Raw genomic sequence first — 18,375 nt, forward strand, 5'->3', positions numbered from 1 at the left:
TCAGTAGTAAAAACTGACCAGAAATGAACCTAAATCAGTTAAAAAATGATCATGTATGTTCATTATAGTTTATCTGAAAAACAACAATTAAGATCAACATATTGTTCTATATTGTCTAAGCATTCTAATATTTATCATATTGTGCAAGAAAATGAATTTAGTGGGTGACCTATCTACTTAGGGGAGAGGGAGAATCAGTGGTTAAAAATAAATTTCCCCAAACCTTATTTTCTAAAAATTGCATATGATGAATTTTCTAATATACTAGTAACATTGATTCATGTAATGGTTCTTATCAAAACTATTCCGAAATGGTAGATTAGTGTTGGAAATTGCATTCTAATTCATCAGAAATTTTACTAAAATATGAGATTGATCCATTTGGTTGGAAGGGGTCCTGAAAGGCAATAACACTACTGCTGTTTCTGCTTCTAATGTTATGGTGGATGGTGATGCTTGCTCTTTATTGGCATTTTAGAAAAAGTAGAAAAATAGCTCATTTATATCTGTGATTCTTAACTCCCTTAATGTCGAATAACTTTAATTGGAATTACCTGAACCTCCCTCCTTCTGTTTCTAATTACTTTCAAAGTAAATAACCACTGCACCATTAAATTCCCTTGATGTCCTCCTACCAGCAAAGATTTCTCATCAGACAATGAGTAGAAGGATCAACTATGCAAGTACTTTTGTTTAGGGACCTATAATAAAGGGCAGAAGTGCACTAGTTATAAGAAAATCTACTTTACAGAACACTGTTTAGCTGGGTAGGTAATCAATGTAATTAAACATTTAGTAAATAATCCTTGAATCTACTTCATAGATATCTATTCATATTGGAAGTCTATTTGCAAATGGAAAAGGCAGAGCTATATTGTTTACCTAATAGTTCATATATCAATTAGCAAAATATCATCTCTAGTAATAGCTATTTAATATATGTGTTCACATATAAAATTGAATAACCCACTTGAATCATATATATTTTCCTTTAAGGTGAGAAAAATATTCATGCAATTTTAACTAATTTTTCTCCATTTGATTTGTTCCTAAGGGAAAGTCTAAAAGAAATTAGGACTACAGAACCTTCTTATAGTGCTTAGGAAAAACACAGAAACCTTTTCATAATTTATATAGTGTGTTTTACCTTAAACTTACGTAGTTGTACAGAGTGGAAAGATTTAGATTTCATACATTTGGTTTTCAACCTTTACACATTTTCCACATTACCAGTCAATGAGTCCCAGGAAACCACTATTTGGTGTGTGATCACAAAGGGGCAGGAGAGAATAATAATGAATAGTTTTTATTTAGATTATCAAATACTAAATGACCAAAACACGAATCCTTAAACTTAAATACTCGCATTTTCTCCACTGTACCCTATTCTCAGAGTCTTAATCCTATGTGTCATTTAAAGATATTTCAGAAGAATTTACCCAATATCACCATAGTGGACTCCAGGGTTACACTATTTCTTTATCTCCTTCTTAACAATCATACAGAGGACACAAGTATACATGATGCATGATGTTCATTCAGTCCCTTACACTGTTAATTGAATTTCATTCAATTGAGCAAATATAAAAGACTAGCTGTGTTTATATATTCACTAAATATCTAAGTTTTCAACATGTTGACAGCAGCAATTGTGTATCATTCTGTTCCAGGGTCCAAGCAACAGTATCTCAGGTACTGCCACGTGAAGATAGAAGCCCCTCTTGGCTCCTGTTGCCATCATCAGAGAATACGAAAACCCCTGCAGATATTCCACGTAAAACATGGTATGTAAAATCCAAACCAAACCAATTCCCACTGCTCCCTCCCCTTTTGAGGGGTGGGGGGCTGCTTTGGGGCGGGTGGTGTGTGGTGCACTCATGTGCAGTCCATTTCTTCTTCCCAGCACGCTGGGTTCTCTACCGTTGAGCTCCCTCCGGAGCTTGTCCACCCAGCTCTCACCTGTTGCCCTGGCTACACTTAACCCATGAAACCCCGCACCCGAGACCAAAATGGTCCGAGAAAGCAAAGGGAACAAACTGAGACTCAGAAGGAAAAGCAACCTTCTAGTCAAATGCTGAAAATATCAGGAAAGGCGTTTTTTTTTTTTTTCCTCAATGCAACAAGTGAGGGTCACTTGTTCGCGTCCTCTTCTTCCACTGTTGGCGCGGGCGATCAAAACCTTTTCCCCCGGCGTTATCTAAATGTGGCTCTGATTCGCCTCCTTGCCCCAAGCCTCGAGAAAAAAAATCTGTCACCTGAAACTTCTTTCCATCTCCAAATTTCTGATGGTCGATGTCCTCCACCCCAACCCATATTCTTGCAAGTTTCCCAAAGGTATAGGGAGCATCCTATATGTTGGGGTGTGGGGGTCGGGTGTGTGGGTATGTGTGGGAAGGATTTATAGCCTTTTCCCTTTTCACTGGAAAAATCATACATGCAGTATCAAGGGCTTTGAAAGCTCTCAGGTGCTCGACAGGTTGCTGCCGAAAATTAACCTGACGGGGACTCTTTCTGCTCCTGAAGATCAAGGCAGCCTCTAATGTACCAGATTCTTTGCTTTCAAGCATAGGTTCTCCCGCCCGGCCCCTTCTCGGAGCCAGTGACCCGCGACACGCAGGACAAGCTAGGGCAGCGGGAGTCCCGCAGGCGAATCGCCCCCGCAAGCAGTCGCGCTGCAAACGGCCCCGGCGTCTCCACCCGCGCTAGCCGGGAGGTAGACCAAAGGCGTGGGAGAGCGCGGAGAGACCGGGTGCAGGCGCCAGGAGCGAAAGCGCCGGCAGGCAGGAAGCAGAGCAGGAGAAGCCAGGCTGGTAGACAGGAGGAAAAGCAACCCAAACTCCCCACGCTCGAAGTCGCCAGCAGCTGAGCGGAAGGAAGGATAGAGGTAGGAAGGCGCAGCGCCCTAAAGATGCCCCGGGCACAGCGCGCGAGTATCAGGACCCGGGAGCTTAGAGCGAGCGCGCGGGGTCTCAACAGTGCAGAGCACCAAAGTGAATCCCTTCCCAGTTACCTGTGCTGCCTCCGCCCTGGCTGCCCCTGTCCGGGGGAAAGATGCCCGAGCACTTCTCCCACTCCACCTGGCCTGCGAAGCACAGCTCGGTGACGATGTGCAGCGCCTTTTGGCACAGGCTGCTTACTCCGTCCTCTTTGTGGAAACTCATCGTTTGGCTTTTCTTCGGTTTTCTTCTTTTTTTTACCCAGTTAGCCGTCCTTTACTCCTTCGTAACCTCTGAGCTGACCCCTCTTGTGCCCTAAGCCATAGCCTGCCTGCGGGTTCTTTGGCTGGTGAACGCGCAGCCAAGATCCCGAAAACTCTTAGGAGCCTGGAGTTGGCCCCATGTCGCGAGCGGAGGGCGCTGAAGGCGGCGAGGCACTGGCGGGCAGGAGGCAGCAGCTGCGAGGTTTGCTCCAACTCTCCCGCCAGGAGAGCGAGCCGAGACGAGCTGGAGCAAGAGATCGGGCATGGAGTGCCGAGAGGAGTGGAGAGACGTGCAAAAGCCAAAAGCCCTCCACTCGCAAGAACGCCCCCTTTCTCTTTCCAGCGCGTGTGTGTTTCTGGCGGGTGCCTGGCGGCGGCGCGTCCAATCGCAGCTCCGCCCGGGCCTGGGATGACAGGCGGCGGAGCGCGCAGCCCGCGATCCAGTCTGCTGGAGGAGGTACTGGCACAGGACGGCTGAAGTCAGGGGTGCCAGTGGTAGCGGGGTGGGGGCAGAGAAACCCTCTGTGTTTTCCTTATACTTTTTTTGAATCTCAGTCCCTTCCCACTTTGTCTCTTAAACTTTTCTACTCTGTGCTCTACAGGGCTCTGCTGTTGTGGAAAAGTCATTTAGAAAAACGTCAAATTAAAAAATAACAATAACCAAACCGCACTGCTACAAAGAGAAGAAAGACACCCCTTTAAAGTATTTTAAAAAAATGATTTCTAACAATGATGGTTTAAGGACAAAGAACGTTTTATCTTAGAGGACTTTGTTACTAGTAGTGAAATTCACCATAATGCATATTTCCTTTTTACACAGTCCAGTTTTTCTTCAGGTATGAATGCTATGAATAAGCAAACTGAAGTCATTATCTTTGTTTTTTTCACCATTTTAGATAGATAAAACTAAATATGTCATTTATACTAATATTCAGTTGGGATTCTATTGATTAATCCATAATTGGCAGTTAAGAATGCACAACTTGATGTCCTTTATCTATCTCTCTTTTTTTTTTTTTTTTTTTTTTTTTAGCAACTTAAATACTGAAAAGACAAGACATGAGTGATGAAGGGGAGCCATCAGGTTATTTTCCAATCTGTCATACACCCTGCTTATATTAAATTGTTTTTAGCTCTTTTTCTCTGCAGAATGAGGTACTCAAAGTAGCATATCCAGATCTCCTGTCCTATAATTATTTCATTCAAGTGATGTGAATCACTAGTGGAGCTAAAATCACAAAATAAAATTAGTAAACATGTGCCCCAAGGTTACAGTAAATGCATATACATCTTTTAAAAATTATTTTCATGCAGTTTGATCTCATGTCATCCCCTGAGGATTGATTTAACCATCATGTGCTGAGAGGTTTTTTATTTTCAAAGTGAAATATCCTGAATTTTTTAGTCTGTACTAGAATAAACAGTCTTATTTTAAACTGCTAGTCAGTTCTTTGTACATTGTTTTCTTCCTATGGACATTATGGTAAAGCTTACTATAAATATTAGGCACAGCACCCCAGTAGGTAAGCATTCATTAGTTGAATCATTTTGACCTGATTCATAGGACAATTGGTATAACTGGGACTATTTTTACCACAAAATAAGACAACCCGAAATCTTCAGACTTCATTTAAATTTTCTATTTATGTATATTGATTTGGGTGGTTTTTAGGTTAGATTATCTAAAGAAATAATTTCATTGTCAATTTTAAAATACCATCTACTGTGTGCTCAAAGTTCAGTAACACGTTAATAAGTTTCTTTCTAATTGTCCTTACCCTCTGTTTATCTACAGTCTAGTCAGACCCATATAAACCAACCTGCAATGCCATGCTCTGTTGTCGTTTACTGTACCAACAAACTGCTGAGTGCAAGGACCACATGAGTAATTTTCTTTATACTACAAGCAGACTGTGATTGTTAAAGTGGAGTAATGCAGAAGGTTCTTTTAATGACCCACTTATGTTTGATTTTGGTGTTAAGAATGAAGTAATTGAATTCTGAAAGTAACTTTCCTGGTATTTGCTTATGCTGTTCCTGGCCTGTTGCTACTCTCACTGCTCGGTTTCCACAACATGCAGGGCTAATTTCACTTGGGTATTGTTTTTCTGAATTGTCTGAAGTTTTTTTCTTTCACCTAAAATGAATACCATAAGGTTTTGATTTTTCTCTTTGTTCTTTAGACCCTCTCTCAGCTCATTAGCAGGTGAATCAAAACACTTACTTGTCATCTATTAATAGCTCAAATGAGAGTTTTGGGAAAAGTAGAAACTGCATTGGAGGTCTTTTGTTTTTATTTTTCCAGTGCTAAAGGATAAGATGACAAGGTTTTCAATTTGCAGTCTTTAAAAAATTATTTGCCAACTACTTAAAATCAGTTACCAATCCTAAAAAACAAACCAAGCAGTATATGTTGCATTTATTTCCCCACCCAAACTCTGAAAAACTGCTAAAATAGTAAAAGCAGGGAAGAGCAGGTTGACTGCTGTTTATTGGGTACTATTTGCTGTGCCAAGTCCTGCACTAAGTGTTGATAGTAAAAAAAAAAAAAAAAAAAAAAATGCTGGTTTTAACATCTCTGTCCAGCTTGCTTCTGAATGACCTCTAAGAAGGGGGGGAGGGGTGGGAAATGGTTTGGCAGTAAGAAACCTAAGAGAAATCCCTGTGTACTAAGGTTGGCTCTTGAGTGGCAATTTTGAACATTCCCTATATGCTCAACCCACTTCCAATTCTTTCATTCTGTCCTTCCCATGCCCCTTTAAAATCCTTGAGGAGGGAGAGTTATAAATTAAAGGATATATGGGAATCTTTCCTAAGACTTTTCTTTTAAATGTTATTTGACTCCAAGACAGAAACCAAGAAAGTGGGTAAACGAGGAAACCTCAGAGCAGCTGAGCTCAGTCTCAATGAAGATCAGAGACATATATTAAATTTAACTTATTTAAAACTTTACTACTTTCCTTTTCTGTATTCTATAGGCAGCTCAGATCCATAACTGTAACTTCTTGTACATGCTTGGGCCTTTCCCTTATTCTTTAATTCAGAAATGATATTGCTGCTCACTTCCGACTGTTGATGATGGTGACCAGACTTCTGATACACTGAATCTGGAACTGAGAAGTCTAATTCCATTCTGACTCCAGATCATTTTCATGTAACTTGATTCATCTCTCTGAAAGGTTTGGTGTCCATTTATTTTTAACTGTGTACACTTTCTTCATTAATTCTGGTGGATACTTAGTGAGAATTTTACTTTGAGATTTAGCCTATATCCTTCAATTTTGAAAAATTCTATTGGTTTATTCATTTTAAAGTGTTTGGCCTTCCATTTTTCTATGCAGTCCTTTCTTGGAACTCCTTTGGGTTGGATTTTTGACTACCAGAACATAGCTCAAATTTTAAATTGTCCTCTGTCTTTCATCTCTATCACCTCTATTCCTTACACTCTAATTTTTGGGAAATTTCCTTGACTTTGTCTTTTGAGTCATCTATTAAACCACTACAAGTTTAGCTGTCATAGTCCTTAGATCTCTGCATATTTTTTGTTTTACTCATTGTTTTTTGTTTCTTATTTCATGAACACAATATTTTTTTCATATTTTTCTGACCATATTAATTATATGTTCTAACTCTCTCTTCCCATTTCTGTCTTTTGTCTTTTTTCTCTGAACAGTGTTATCTTCAGTTGTTTAGTTGCTCTTGGTGTTGAGTAACTGGTGGATTTTTCTCAGATGTTCACTGATGCTTGGCTCTCCATTTAAGAACACTATAATATGGATTTGAAACCCCAAGTGCATCAGTAAACATATACCTGAACTGAAATGTATTTTTAATTATAACATCCCAAATATCAATATCTTTATTTTCTGGATAACTTCAGTCTTTTCAGAGATATCATCTAATCTGTCACCACAGATGTGGGATAATAACTAAAGTCCACCTGCTTTTACTTCTGATGCCTTGTTTTTATCCAAATGATGCCTCACTCTGTCCTGTTATGGGTTTGGTGTCTAAGGTCTGGAGATTTCCTAGTTTAATATTTTCAGGGAAAACCTCTTACTTGAGAGTTTGGGGGAGGGTAATCATGGAGCACAAAAGACAGGAGTCTTCAGCTTCAAGATACCTTAAGAATTACATAGCAGAACAAAATGACCACTAAGATCATCTGGTGATTGTCTTCCCATAGACACACCAAGTTGATCAGCTGTTCATGCACCAGACCACTTCTTCATGAGAACTAAGGAAATTAGGTGAGAGACCACAGTGCCTGCTTCCAGTACAACAAAATGTGTCAACCTTCCCCCAAGGCTAAGCAGTCTATCAAAAAGCAAGATGCCTTCTTCTTCAAAGAGGGAGAAATAGTTATTACAAGCTTTAGATTTTAAACCTAGTGTTAGTTCAATGGTGGTGAAACCTAGTGCTGGGCAAAGTCACTTGACCCTGACCACCACTAGGCTAATACCTGTGGATTGAACTGCTAGAACTGTGTAAGGCCAGGTGGCTGACTAATTTCAATTCCATCCTTTTGTAAATGGCAGAGTATCAGGACTTCACCCATGGTGGATCAGGACATGAAAACTGGTACAGGACTTTGTCTTGAAGCCATGTTCCAGGACCACCACAGTGAGACCCAGCATGCAACAGAAACTCAAAGCCCCATAACACAGGTCAGATCAAGCTTATAGGCAGAGCTTCTAAACTGGTTTAGGAATGTCAGTGGGAAAGACTGAAGGAGTCTTAGCATGCATTATTTTCATCCTTGGAGGGGGCCTGGGGCACACCTGCCTTCTTCCTGAAACTGAGCTGGCTCCTGAAACTGTGAGACTCAGGTGTGATCCAGCCTGGTGCAGCCTCTGTGGCAAAAGAACTTTCTCCACACCCATCCTCCTGCTGTTAGGCAGCATAGCTATTGCTAGGCCAGTACTTGCAGCCAGGGTCCTAGAACTGCCCTGGCACCAGGTGACACCTATGCCCTATGTGGAATGGTTTTAAGTGTTGAACCATATCACTGCCACCTGTGTCAAGGGCCTTGGTGCACTACTGAGCTGCTCAGGCTCTGGCTGCTATGACACTCAGGTGGAAGCCAACGTAGCATTAGCCTAGTTAACCATAGGGCTGCCTTCACCAACACTACCCCAAGCTCAGGCAGCACAAGTAAGTACAAGACCCATTTGCTTTCACAAGGTTGGGGTTGGAAGCACAAGAATTTTCCCTGGTACTTAGAGCCAGGCTATTAAAAGCTAATATCTGATGGATTCTAATGGCCCCCAGTCCTAGGTCTGCCTGTGAACACAGGACCTGGCATATTCTACAGTACTGTGGAAGACAAGTATCCTAGTCTACTGGACTTCTATTCCAGCTAGTCTCACCTGTGGCTGGATGCAATGGTATTGTGCCATCAGGCTACTTCAGCAATAGGAAATCCATAGTGATGCAGGCTTGATTTTGGATGTTGTGCTGGTTTGGGTAGACTGTGGGCTTAGCATGTGACACAGATTGGTGGAATTATTGGCTACAGATATGATAGAGAAGGCTGGGTAAGATCTATCCCTAGGGATACTGCCCCATGATGGATAGAATTCTGTAATACCTGACCATAGGCTGGTAACTGGGAATCAAGTATCTTAACTTATCCTGGCCTCAGTGAGAGGCAGGCAGAGACAGACTACTCTTTCCAGGTATTGTTCAGTGTCTTTCTGAAAAATACATCAACAGTGTATTTTGGGGGTAAATCTGGACTCGGTTGCCCTCTATACTGAAACAGTGACAATATGCTAACAGCAGCTGCCTAGCAAATCTGGACCTAGATGACACCGATGAGGAAACAGTGGAAGTGTCTACAGGCTCAGAATGAAATAAGTCAACTTAGGATTTCTGGAAAAACAGGTATGAACAAAACCATTTAGGAAAACTGTAATTAATATTCAATCCTTTAATGCCCATATGACATCACATGCCAATAAGCATTAAGAACTTTCAGGAAACCATGACCTCACCTAATAGGTGCTAGAAACTTACAAGAAATAGTAATCAGTATGAGAGAACTTGGAGAGTATAAAGCCTCTGTTTTGAGGAAACTCAATTAACTTAAAGAAAACAGAAAAATATTTCAATATTGTAACAAACTTAACAAAGAGATGAAAACAATTTTTTAAAAAATCAAACAAATTCTTGAAGTGAAAAATACATTCAGTGAAATTACAACACAATGGATGGAATCAATAGCATGATTGATCAAGCAAAAGAAATAATTGGTGAGCTCAAAGCTGGCTGTTTGAAAGCACACAGTTGGAGGAGAAAAAAAAGCACAAAAAGAAATGAAGAAAGTTTTTGAACATTGGGAAAATATTTAAAAAGCAAATGTTTATTTTATTGGGTTCAACAAGGATTTGAGAATGCCAAAGGGTTGGATAGCTTCATTCAAAGAAGTAATAACATAAGACTTAATAAACTTAAAAAAGGATTAAAAATACACAAGTAGAAGAAGGTTAAAGATCATCAGTCAAATTAAACTAAATCTACCCCAAAACATAATCAAACTTTCAAAGGTGAAAGTTAAGGAAATGAGTCTCAAGATTGAGAGAAAAGAAATAAATAACACATAGAAATCCTAGTTTACCTGCCTTAACAGAAATCTTTCAGGCCAGAAAAGAGTGCGTGAACTTTTCCCAGTACTGATGGAATAAAACCTGTCAGTTGAGAATATTGTGCCCAGCAGAACTAACCTCTAGAAATAAGGAAATGATAAACACATTCCCGGACAAACATAAGCTGTGAGAATGTATCTCCACCAGACCGGTTCTATAAGAAATGCTAAAGGATGTTCATCAAACTGAAAGAGAGAGAGTAATGACTAGGAGGAAAGCGTGGGAAGCCATAAAACTCACTGATAGGAATAATTATACAAACAAACTCAGAATGCTCTAGTACTGTAAGCATTGTGTGTGGACCAATCATATATTTAGTACAAATACTGAAAAAGAAAACAATTAAAAGCAATGCAAACTTATGGTAATATGTTAAGACATAGACAATACAGAAAGATAAAAAATGGGACACAAAAATTCAGTATGTGGGAGGAATGGGGTGAAAGTGTTCAGTTTTCTTCTTAGTCTATTTTCTCATTCATTTTGTTATATTTGTTTCAATTCTTTATGGTCATGTTAAGTTGGTATCATTTCAAAATAGCTTGGTATAATCAAATTATGTTTTTATAAGTCTCATTGGAACCACAAGGCAAAAATATTTAACTGCAAGCAAAAAATAATAATCAAGGAATAAAAACATACCACTATAGTAAATCACTTTGCTACCAAGGTAGACTGTAAGAGATGGATAAAGAAAGAAAAGAACAACAACAAAACTAGGAAACAAGGTATATAATGACCTTGGTAGGACAACCTATTGATAATTATCTTGATTGCAAATTGATTAAATTATCTAATTAAAAGACATACAGGGACTTCACAGTTAAAAATCAAAACAAAACAAGCCCCAGATATGTGTTGCTTATAAGAAATTCACTTTACCTTTAAGGACACATAAACTAAAACTGAAGGGATGAAATAAAATGTTCCATGTAAATGGAATCCAAAAGAAGGCATGAGTATCCATATTTATATCAGAGAAAATAGCCTTTAATTCAAAAGCAATTAAAAGTGTTAAGGATTGTCATTATATAAAGATAAAGGGGTCAATTTAACAAAAGGAAATGGTAATTCTATATAAGCATCCAGTGTTGGAACAACCAAATATATAAGGCAAATGCTATCAGATCCAGTGGGAGAGATAGACTCCAATACAATAATTGTTAGGAACTTTAAATCCCTCTTTCAGCGATGAATAGATCATCCAGACAGAAAATGAACAAACAATAGAATTAAAATCGCACCCTAGACCAACTAGACCTAACAGACATAAAACATTCCACCCACTGACCACCAAATAAATATTTTTCTCACCAGTGCATGGAACATTCTCCAGGACAGATTATATTATAGGCAAAAAAATAAGTCTCAACAAATCTAAAAATTAAAATCATAGCAATAATCTTTTCTGAACATCATATAATAAAACCAGAAATCAATAAAGAGAAAAATTTTGGAAAGTCTATAAGTATGTGGAGTAGACTAAAAACACAACAAATGGCAAATGAAAGAACTGGTTCTTTGGGAAGATAAATAAAACAGACTATGAAAATGAGAGAGGAGTCAAAACCAGAGATTAAACTGGAGACATAACTGATACTACAGAAATATAAAAGGTCATTAGAGATTATTATGAACAATTATATGCCAACAAATTTGATAAGCTAGAAGAAATGGAAAATCCCTAGATACATATGTTACCAAGACTTAGTAGTGGAAAAAGAGAAAACCTGAACAGGCTACTAACTAGTAACAAGACCGAGTAAAAAATAAAAAGCCTCCTAAGAAAAGCCCAGGACCAGATGGCTTCCACTGCCAAAGTTTTATCATTTAAAGTACTAGTACATATTCTTCCTAAGTTATTCTAAAATTTAGAAGAGGAAGGAATTCTTCTAATCACATTCTACAAGGCCAGTAATACCCTGATATAAAAGCCAGGTTAAGGACACAATATTTCTAAGGAACTTAGATGCAAAACTTTTCAATAAAATGCTAGCGAACCAAATCCAACTGCACATTAAAAAGGTCATTCACCATGATCAAGAGAATTCATCCCAAGGATACAATAATGGTTTTAATGTATGCAAATCAATAAATGTGATACACCATCAACAGAATGATGGATATCATTATCTCCATAGATGCAGAAAAGGCATTTGATAAAATTCAATATCCTTCATGATAAAAACAATGAACAAATTAGGAACAGAAGAAATGTACCCCAACCTAATAATATCCACTTATAACAGCCAATGGCTAACATACTGAATGTTCCCCAATATATTGAATAGGCAAAAGCTGAAAGCTTTCTCTCAGATATGGAATAAGACAAACATGCCATTTTCTCCACTTTTGTTCACTATAGTTTTGGAAGTCTTAGACAAATAAAAAAATGAAAAGAAACAAAAGCATCCAAGTTTGCAACTGACACGATCATATACATAGAAAAGTTCAAAAACTCCACAAAAAGCTAATAGAATTATAGATAAGTTCAGCAAAGTTTAAGGGTGTAAATCATCATACGAAAATCAGTGTCATGGCTATATGCCCACGTCAAATTGTCTGAAATAGAAATAAAAAAGCAATTCCATTTAGAATACTGCAAAAAAGAAAAAGAAAGGAATAAAGAAGAAATAGTCTTGAATAAGTTTAACCAAGGAGGTGAAAGATCTCCACAAAGAAATGTATGAAATACTGATAAAAGAAATTGAAGAGGACACAAATAAGCAGAAAGACATTCCATGTTTATGGATTGAAAGAATCAGTAGTATTGAAAAGCGCATACTCCACACTACCCAGATCTGTTTATAGCTTTAGTAAAATCTCTATCAAAATGTGAATGTTATTCTTCACATAAGTGGGAAAAAAAAAGTGTTCTAAAATTTGTGTGAAATCATTAAAAAACATCTCAAAAGCTGAAGAAAACAATCCTGAGCAAAAAGAACAAAGCAGGAGGCATTACACCACTTCAAATCATGGCTTCAAAACATGGTACAAAGATGTCTTCATCAAAATAGCATGGTATTAGCATAAAAATAGACATGTAGGCCTACTGAACACCCTGGAGAGCCTAGACATAAACCCAAGCATCTAGAGCCAAGCAGTTTTCAACAAAGAGGTTAAAAACACATAGGAGGAAGGATAGTCTTTTTAATAACTTATTCTTGGAGAACTTCATGTCCATGTGCTGAATGAAATAAGACCCGTATCTTCTAGTATTTTCAAAAATCAACTCAAATGATTAAATACTTAAATGTAACACCTGAAATTAGGAAACTACTATATAAAAACAAGAGAAACACTTCAGCACATTGAAACAGGCAAGGATTTTTTTTTTTTTTTTTTTTTTTTTTTTTTTGGTCAAGAATCAAAAGCACAGGAAATAGAAGCAAAGAAGCAAATGGGGTTACAGCAAACAATATTGTCTGCAAAGAAAAGGAAATGATCATCAGAGTGCAGAATGGGAGAAAATATCTGCAATCTGTGCATGTGATAAGGGATTGATATCCTGAATATACAAGGAACTCAAATCTCAATAGCAAAAGAAACAGATCAAATAAGCTGGTAGAAGATCTAAACAGATATTTCTCAAAAGAAGACATAGTAATAGGAACATGCAAAATAATCATCACAGAATGTGTACATGTGTTGAAACATTACAAGGTGCCCTATTAATGTGAATCATTTTTTATTTTATGTATCAGTTTTAAAGATTACACTAACTTCTCACCCTACCCCCATTTTTCTGTGGAACCAGTAGGAGGCGCTTCCATTTCTGTTTTCTCAGAGACTGTTACAAATCATTAGGTTCTCATTGCTTTCTGTAACTAGAGATTTAAGCTCCCTTGCTCAGTTCTTCCACCAATAGGCTTCTATCTTGGAAAATCATTAGTGTCTTTTGTCTTCTCTTGTGTCCTCTCCTATTATTTTTGTCTTTTTTAAATTTATAGCTTTTTATTGCTTCATTGGTAGTTCAGTGTCATCTCACACAAGCATTCACATCTTTAATTCATCATGTTTAATTGTTTAGACAGGAATTCTGATTGTGTCACTGTTTAAAACTTTCCAGTGGCTTCCTGTTGCATTTTAAATATATCACCTATCTTCAGTGTGACCTGTAAAAGCCTATGTGACCTGGTCTCTGGCTGCTTTCTTTGCTAGTTTATTAATTCCTTATGCATTGCCTTTTCATCCTCTATTTCTCCTTTGTAGCATAATTCATAAGATTAAATAATTTTTCATGAACTCTGGAAAGAAAAGAATATTCCTTCATTTCCACTCTTCAATTGCCTTGCACTGTGCAAGGCATGTAAATCATTCAATAAATATATGCCACATGGGTTAATTGACTTATGTCATTTGTTAATCCTTTGTGTTACCCTCCAGTATTATCAGCAATAAAAGCTGTTAGTTATTTATTTCAGAAATAGGAAAGTATACAGTAGAAACCAATAAACTGTTCTTCATTTCAGAGAAGAAGAGGGTCCACTAGGAAGAGCAGGTGGTGGTGAGAATATCACTAGAGAAGAGAGAAGTTGGTCATTTGAATCTTAGGAGCAGGCAGCAACTTTGTGTGCAGGTCTGTGTTATACATTTTACATACATTTTATATATATATGACTTAATAACAACAATCCATAGTTACTAAAGAGGGTATATAAAACTGAATTTTGCAATGCAATTGTTACAACAACTCTTATTAATTTACATAGTTATTAACTCACATAGTGACAGGCATAGTTTTAAGCTTTTAACATACTAACTCATTTACTTCTTATGATGAAATTATGAGAGAGATTGTTATTTTCATTTTACAAATGCAAAAAATAAGCCACAAAGAGGTTTAGTAGCTTTTCTTAGGCCATATAACCATTGGTAGCAGTGTCTACATCTAAGACCTTAAGGTCGCAGAATTTAGGTTCTTAACTAATATAGTTTGATGCCTTTCCTCATCTATACTCATAAGACACCTATAAAGTAGGCTAAATGACTGGTTCAGTCCCCAGCACCACCAAATAAACAAATAAATAAATAAATAAGTAAATAAATAAATAAATAAATAAAGCAGGCTAAATGATCATTTCATGGGCAGCTGAATTTATCATGTTTAATGATAAAAAATACAGCCTCATGGCCTTTACCTACTCTCTAGTATTGGGCCTTTGCCCCAATACTGATGCCTTTTGAGAACCCAGAATGCATCTTGTCATATTCTTCTCTTTATAATTAAGTAAGCACATGGGTGGGAAAATGTATAAATAGGTGTTGTTCTGGTTTTGTCCATTTTCCTAAAAGATACAGTTACCTCCAAGTATAATTAATGAAAATTCCTCTGGTTCTGATGATGTTGCTTTAACTATGTTTTTTTCCTGACTTTTCTTGAGATATAATTGACAAATAAAAGTTATATACATTTAGGGTGTACAGTGTGATGATTTGTTAAGTGTAATTGTGAAATGAGTACCACAGATTAATTAACACATCCATCACCACAGATAGTTGCCATTTTGTGTGTATATGTGTGTGTAGATGAGGACACTTAAAATCTACCCTCAAATTTACTCAAATTTTGAGTAAGTAATACAGTATTATTTGCAGTCATCATACAATACAGTAGATCCTCACTATGTATAGCATAGTGATTAGTTGTTTTTAATGATAAGAAATTGTTAGTGTGATCATATTTCATGTTTATTAAACTGTTTGCCTACTGCTATGGATTTATTCTGTTTTAGCCATTCACCACTAGGGGCCATATTTCAGTAAACTCTCCTGTAATATTTACTTAACTAATGATAATTTCATTTCTATCACCTAGAATCCCAAGAAGGAAAAATCTGCTACACAGAATTGCATTTAAAAGTACATTTCTACCAGAAATATATGAGACTATCATTTACTTTGTATTTACTATTTACAAAAAATAGAAATTACTATCTTAAAATTCTTGCCATTATTTTGAGTTCACTATTTCCAAAGATTGCACTAAAAAAGTTATTATATAGTCACATTTATGTATTTATGCAATTATTATCTATAAATGTGTATATAAATGAGGTTAAAATTAATAAAAGTTTAAAACATTTTAATATAAAAAACAAGGAGTATGAGCATAATAACAATTACTTATTTTCTAAATTAATGATCTGAAACTTTAGCATGTTTCAGAATCTCCTGAAGAACTTGTTAAAATGTAAGTGATGCTCCTAATGCTGAAAGACTGAAAAATTTCCCCCAAAGATCAGGAAAAGAAAAGGATATCCATTATTGCTACTTCCATTCAACATGGTACTGGAGGTTTTAGCCAGGGCAGCTATGTAAAATAATGAAATAAAACATCCAGATTGGAAAGGAAGAGATAAAACTGTATCTGTTTGCAAAGGATATAATCTTGAATATTAAGAATACTAAGGAATTCATATTGAAACTATGACACTTAGTAAATGCATTTAGCAAGGCTGCAGGATTCAACATCAATATTAAAATATTATATTGCTTTATAACATCAATGAGCAATTCAAAATAAAATTAAGCAATTCCATTTACAGAACCATTAAAAATACTTAATAAAGTTAAAAAGAAAAATAAATGCAAGCCAAACCCTGTAAACTACAAAACATTATCCAATGAGATTACAGAAAATATGAGTAAATGGAAAGTATCCCATATTTATGGTACAAAGACATTATTGTTAAGAAGACTGAATTCCCAAATCAAAGTGTAGATTTAATGCCAGCCATGTGGAAATTTCAGCTGCTGTTTTGCAGAAAAATTCAGATGGAACTTCAAGGCACCCAGAATAAACACAAAAGTTTTTAAAAAGGGCTCACGCTTCCAGTTTTCAAACTTATTATAAAGCTCTACAGTAATCTAGACATATAGCATTTATAAATCAATGAGAGTGCTTAATCATCCTTAAACTCTTATATTTATGGGTAGTTGATTATGTAACAAAGATACCAACTAAAACTCAGTGGGGAAAAGAAGAATCTTAAAAAGTGGTGCTGGGATAGCTGGAATCTGTATGCAGAAGAATGAGGCTGAATAGGCAGCATGGTACATTCAAGGAGAAAAAAAAAATTCAACAGAAACAGTCATTGAAAAAGGCCTGAGGGCAGATCTTGACAATTTTTTTAAAAAAACCTCTCCTAAAGATTCTTTAAGAACTAAAGGAAAAAAATCAAGTAAATGATGTATGAACTAAATGGAAATACCAATAAATAATTCTAGAGCTGAAAATTACAATAATGAAAATGAAAAATTCAATAGAGAGATTCAAAGACAGATTAGAGCAGGCAGAAGAAAAAAATGAACAGACTAGAAGATAGGACAATGGAAATTACTGAGTCTAAGGATTAGGAAGAAAAGAGATTAGAGAAAACCTAAGAGACTTAAGACCTATTGAAACACCATCAGACAACATATACATTATGAGAGTCCCAGAAGAAGAACAGAGAGAAAGGAACACAGAGAGTTTTGAAAAAGAAAATAATAATAATGACTGAAATCTTTCCAAATTTGATGAAAGACATGAAATAAACATTCAAGAAACTCAATGAATTCCAAGTAAGAAAAACCTCAAAGAGAGTCACACTGAAATATAATAATTTTTTTATAAGATAAGGACCATTTTGAAAGCAGGAAGAGAGAAGCTACTTGTCATAAATAAGGGAACCTCAATATGATTATTATCAGTAGATTTCTTAGAAACTCTGAAAGCAAAGGTAATTAGTATATTCATGGTGAAAAAGGAAAGGAAGGAAGGAAGGGAGGGAGGGAGGGATGGGGAAGAAAGAAGAGAGAAAAAAGGAAGGTAGGAAGGAATGAAGGGAAGGAGGGAGGGAGGGAGGGAGGAATGAAGGAAGGAAAAGACCTCCATCAACCCAAAACTGTATATATGGTAAAAGTGTCTTTTGAAAGTGAGGCAGAAAGTAAGATATTCTCAGAGGACTAAGACTCAGGAAATTTTATACAATTAGATGAGCTCTGAAAATTTCTCAGGGGAGACTACATGGTAAAATAAAAGAATAGATAATGAACAAAGATACATGAAGAATTTAAGATCTCAAAAAAGGTAAGAACATGGGCAATTATGAAAACTATTGTACTCTAACAATGGTTTTTTGTTTGTTCTTAGTACTGGGGATTAAACCTAGGGCCTCAGGCCTGCGAGGTAAGCACCTTGCATTATTATACTATAGAAATGCATCAATTGGTATAATTATTTTTTTTATTCTCTTAATGCAATATTTACATTGATCAATTTTTGTAAGTGTGCATCCATAAATAAATCCTGTTTATGATGTATCTTAACTGAACTCAGTTTACTAGTATTTTATTGAGGAATTTTGCATCAGTACTTGCAAAGAATATTGATCTGTAGTTTTCTTTTCCTGTAGTGTCTTGTCTGGCTTTGTTATCAGGGTAATATGTCAGAAAATGAGTCAGGAAATATCCTTCCTCTCCAACTTAAAAACTATTGACAAGCTTTTCCAAATTAAAAATAAATATATATGTAGGAGAGGTCAT

General features: G+C 36.5%; 1 protein-coding gene and 1 long non-coding RNA gene across 2 annotated transcripts in view; one reads left to right on the forward strand and one right to left on the reverse strand.

The window, feature by feature from the left end:
- Positions 1-1,774, forward strand: part of LOC306660865 — a 53,392-nt gene extending 51,618 nt beyond the window's left edge. The window contains exon 3 of the long non-coding RNA XR_013763775.1: positions 1,671-1,774. This is a non-coding gene — a long non-coding RNA (uncharacterized lncRNA). The remainder of the gene's footprint in view (positions 1-1,670) is intronic.
- SYT10 (synaptotagmin 10) overlaps positions 1-3,189 on the reverse strand; it is a 52,900-nt gene extending 49,711 nt beyond the window's left edge. The window contains exon 1 of the mRNA XM_079139389.1: positions 3,011-3,189. Within this exon, the coding sequence (XP_078995515.1) occupies positions 3,011-3,161 (151 nt within the window). The 5' untranslated portion in view covers positions 3,162-3,189. The remainder of the gene's footprint in view (positions 1-3,010) is intronic.
- Positions 3,190-18,375: the final 15,186 nt, after the last annotated feature.

This window comes from Sciurus vulgaris (genome assembly GCF_902686455.1).
Source record: "Sciurus vulgaris genome assembly, chromosome: 5".
Lineage (NCBI taxonomy): Eukaryota > Metazoa > Chordata > Mammalia > Rodentia > Sciuridae > Sciurus > Sciurus vulgaris.